The following is a 3,109-nucleotide window of genomic DNA, read 5'->3' as shown; positions in this document are numbered from 1 at the left end:
GAAAGAGAATGCTTATCTTTATCTAGGTATCCTTTGCCTTTTGTGCAGCTCTAAAGAAAAGCAGACTCCAGAAACTACTCACTGCCTCCAGTAATCATTTTGTGTGTCTCACTTTCTTACTTTGTTCCTGCCCAAGTTAGAAAGAATGACAGGTGATAGGACACTGGTTACAGAGAACATTGTCTTTGTAACAGAAGGGTGCTGTCTTCTTCCTGATACTAGATTTCACTCTAGTCTTTACGCAGTTTGAGAGGATTCTTTCCATCATGTCCCATTCTAGGTGCACTTACACTTAAAGTGTGTACATGGTTTGAAGTGTGACTGGGTCTTTCGGAACATCAGAAAAGAGGAGTAAAATAAAAACCAACCAACCTAAACCTTAAGGCAATTGTGGCTATAAACCAATTGTTTGCTGAAGAGTGAGTGCATGTCTCAAGGGCTAGGTTAGGTCTTATTCCTCACACTCACTCCATTCCAGCCTGGTTTTGCTCCAGGCTCTAGCTGTCTCCATGGAAGAAAAATGCATTAGGAACTGCCAGTTTCACCACTCAGTGGTGCAATATTCTGCAGAAAGGATGCAGATGTTCTTTAAACTTTCTTTCATGTGTAGAGATCACCAAAGGGCAAAGAAAAGCAGCTCACCAATGGGGTTAGTGGAGGTTTCTTGGCCTTTCTGGTGCATGCGGTAGTGACGAGTAACTGTGCCGTGAGCAGCTTCTGCTTCAACAGTCTTGCCATCAGGGCAGATCAGCACACTGGTCATCATCCCCAGAGAGCCATAACCTACAGAATACAAGTTTAAAAAGTTTGGCATCCCCTTTGGACAGCTCCCTTAAATTCTCCTTATTCCCCTCATCCTACAATCGTCCTCCATCCTCCCAGCCTGGACGTGAATATTCCTGAACAGCAGTGCTGCTGCAACTCACTGGCTAATTGCAACACATCAAAATAGCAGTTTGTCTGAACAGAAAGTGCCACTGAACCATGAGATAATAGAGAATCAGATATTCTACACCATTTCAAGAAAATTGGTGTTTTCAACTAACTTGCTGGACAGGTTTTTACTGAAAAGGTACAGTAAGAGAACAAGAAATCCTAAGTAAGCAGTACTGGGCTGCTTATCTTCTCCATAGAGTGACAGGAAACAAACCTATTTATCAAGAGCATCTGCTCTAATGAAAGGAACCAGGAGCCGGTGAAACTGGACATTCACATCACTTCTAACCTTGTAGGTTTCAGAGATCCTTATCTCTGAAAGCCTAGTTTAGTAGTCCAACACACATCCTTATTCTGTAGCAGGCCATTTAATGGCATTACTTTAGAAAGAGCATGTTATGTAAAGCCACATATCTTGTCCTGTGGGATTCTCCATCCATATTTATTTTGGCACCAGGCAGCTTGGTTGTATAGGATTTTGATCAAGTTTATAAAGTTAAACATATCAGTCTCCCCCTTTACACCTGACAGATAGCTTTAGGTCCTGAAGGTTTTGTTACTTATCTGCAGAGCACCTGCCAGTAGGCTTATCACCAATCAGACTGACTCAAGCTGTCAGTGGCAGAGTCCCAGCTGTCTGGATACCATCCATTAGAATAGAAAGCCTATCAGTTATTATGTTGGTAGGAACTTCCCTCCTGCAAATAAATACAACTACACAGACTACATTCAATAGATTTTCTTGTAAAAGTGAAATCAGAAATTCTTTGTCTCCCTGGTATTTGGCCACAGTATGGAGGTATATGATACTGGCCTTTGAAATCTACGTTCTGAGATCCAACACCACCTCCTGTGTCATTACATAAAGTGTGACAGAAGGTCACAAGAGACTGCCACTGAGCCAATTTCAGTGTAGCACAGGAAGCATCTCATACCTTGTGCAACAGAGTCAGACTGCACATCCCCATCATAGTTCTTGCAGGCCCAGACAAAGCCTCCTTCAGATTTCAGGGCCTGAGCAACCATGTCATCAATGAGCCTATGCTCATACCAGATCTTCTTGGCTTCAAACTGGGACTTGTATTCTCTGAGAAACAAAAAAACAGAACACCTTGTAATATAGACAGGGATTGCACAATTTGTGCATAGAGAAGTGCACAGAGATAAGAGTAAAAAAAAAGTTTAATAACTGCATCCTCTTGACTCTTTTTTTCCCTTGTTTGCTTTGCTAGACTACTGCAAAGCTTGCTTCAGAATTACAAGAGGCATCCCCAGAGAATCTGTGGCTCTCTATTAGAAGATATGAACACCACAGCCACATTTAGCAGAGCTTTAAATATTGAGTACTGTGCCTTGCAGGACAAGGCAGACTGACAGAGAAGGCACCTCCCCACCCCTCCAAAGTGCTGCTGATTGTCTGAAAATGCAACTCACAAGGCTGGAGAGGATGTTCCTGCTGCAGACTTATGCACTGCAGTAGGAAGTACACAACTAGTTACCTGTCATAGATGTCTTGGAAGATATCTTTAAAGCGGCCATCGTATTTCTTCAGAATGGTGTTCTTGGTGCTCATGTAGAGGGGCCAGCCTTTAGACAGTGCCATTTGGAAGGAACTGTGGGCAAACTCCTTGATAGACTGGTCAAGATTGTACATTCCCATGGCTACACCACCACCGCCTGTTAGTGGAGGAAGAACAGATAGGAATCAAGTAGATTTAGTTTTGGTTAAGACTTTGACATTCTCTCCATAGCATACTCTGGCTGGCAGACCGGTGTTATCCCCAGGTGTCCTGATCTAGTTCTCAACTGAAGGCTGCTGCTACCAGGAGAAGATTCACTTGCACTACCAACTCAAAGCTCCAGCATTCCTATGACATATGGATAATAGGAAGGTGGGTTTGTTTTACAGCTAAGTACATCAATACTGTAATCTAATCCCCCTAAGAAGTTTCTTACTAATCCAGCCTAAGCAGCAAAACTGTGACAAACTGTGTTTGAACTGCACCTAGTCATATAATACAGTATTTTTCTATCAAAGCAGCAGGCAGCAGTTTGGAGCAGGGATCTCAGTCAAATCCAGAAATGGATTTGCTCACATCTTAAATGCTTTGCACCTCCAGGCCCTAACTGCAGAACTAACTCCAGCAGTCAAAGGCTGCTTTGCCTACCTCAG

General features: G+C 42.9%; 1 protein-coding gene across 1 annotated transcript in view; it reads right to left on the bottom strand.

Annotated features, from left to right (window-relative positions):
- LOC103806746 (isocitrate dehydrogenase [NADP] cytoplasmic-like) overlaps positions 1–2,635 on the bottom strand; it is a gene marked incomplete at its 5' end in the record, with an annotated part of 3,775 nt that extends 1,140 nt beyond the window's left edge. The window contains 3 exons of the mRNA XM_009079452.1: positions 643–783; positions 1,872–2,023; positions 2,436–2,635. Coding sequence (XP_009077700.1) covers positions 643–783; positions 1,872–2,023; positions 2,436–2,635 — 493 coding nt within the window. The remainder of the gene's footprint in view (positions 1–642; positions 784–1,871; positions 2,024–2,435) is intronic.
- Between the last annotated feature and the right edge of the window lie 474 nt (positions 2,636–3,109).

The sequence above is a fragment of the Acanthisitta chloris genome, unplaced genomic scaffold (genome assembly GCF_000695815.1).
Source record: "Acanthisitta chloris isolate BGI_N310 unplaced genomic scaffold, ASM69581v1 scaffold29897, whole genome shotgun sequence".
Lineage (NCBI taxonomy): Eukaryota > Metazoa > Chordata > Aves > Passeriformes > Acanthisittidae > Acanthisitta > Acanthisitta chloris.
The sequence above is the reverse complement of the archived record's forward strand: the minus strand, read 5'-3'. Positions and strand labels throughout refer to the sequence as shown.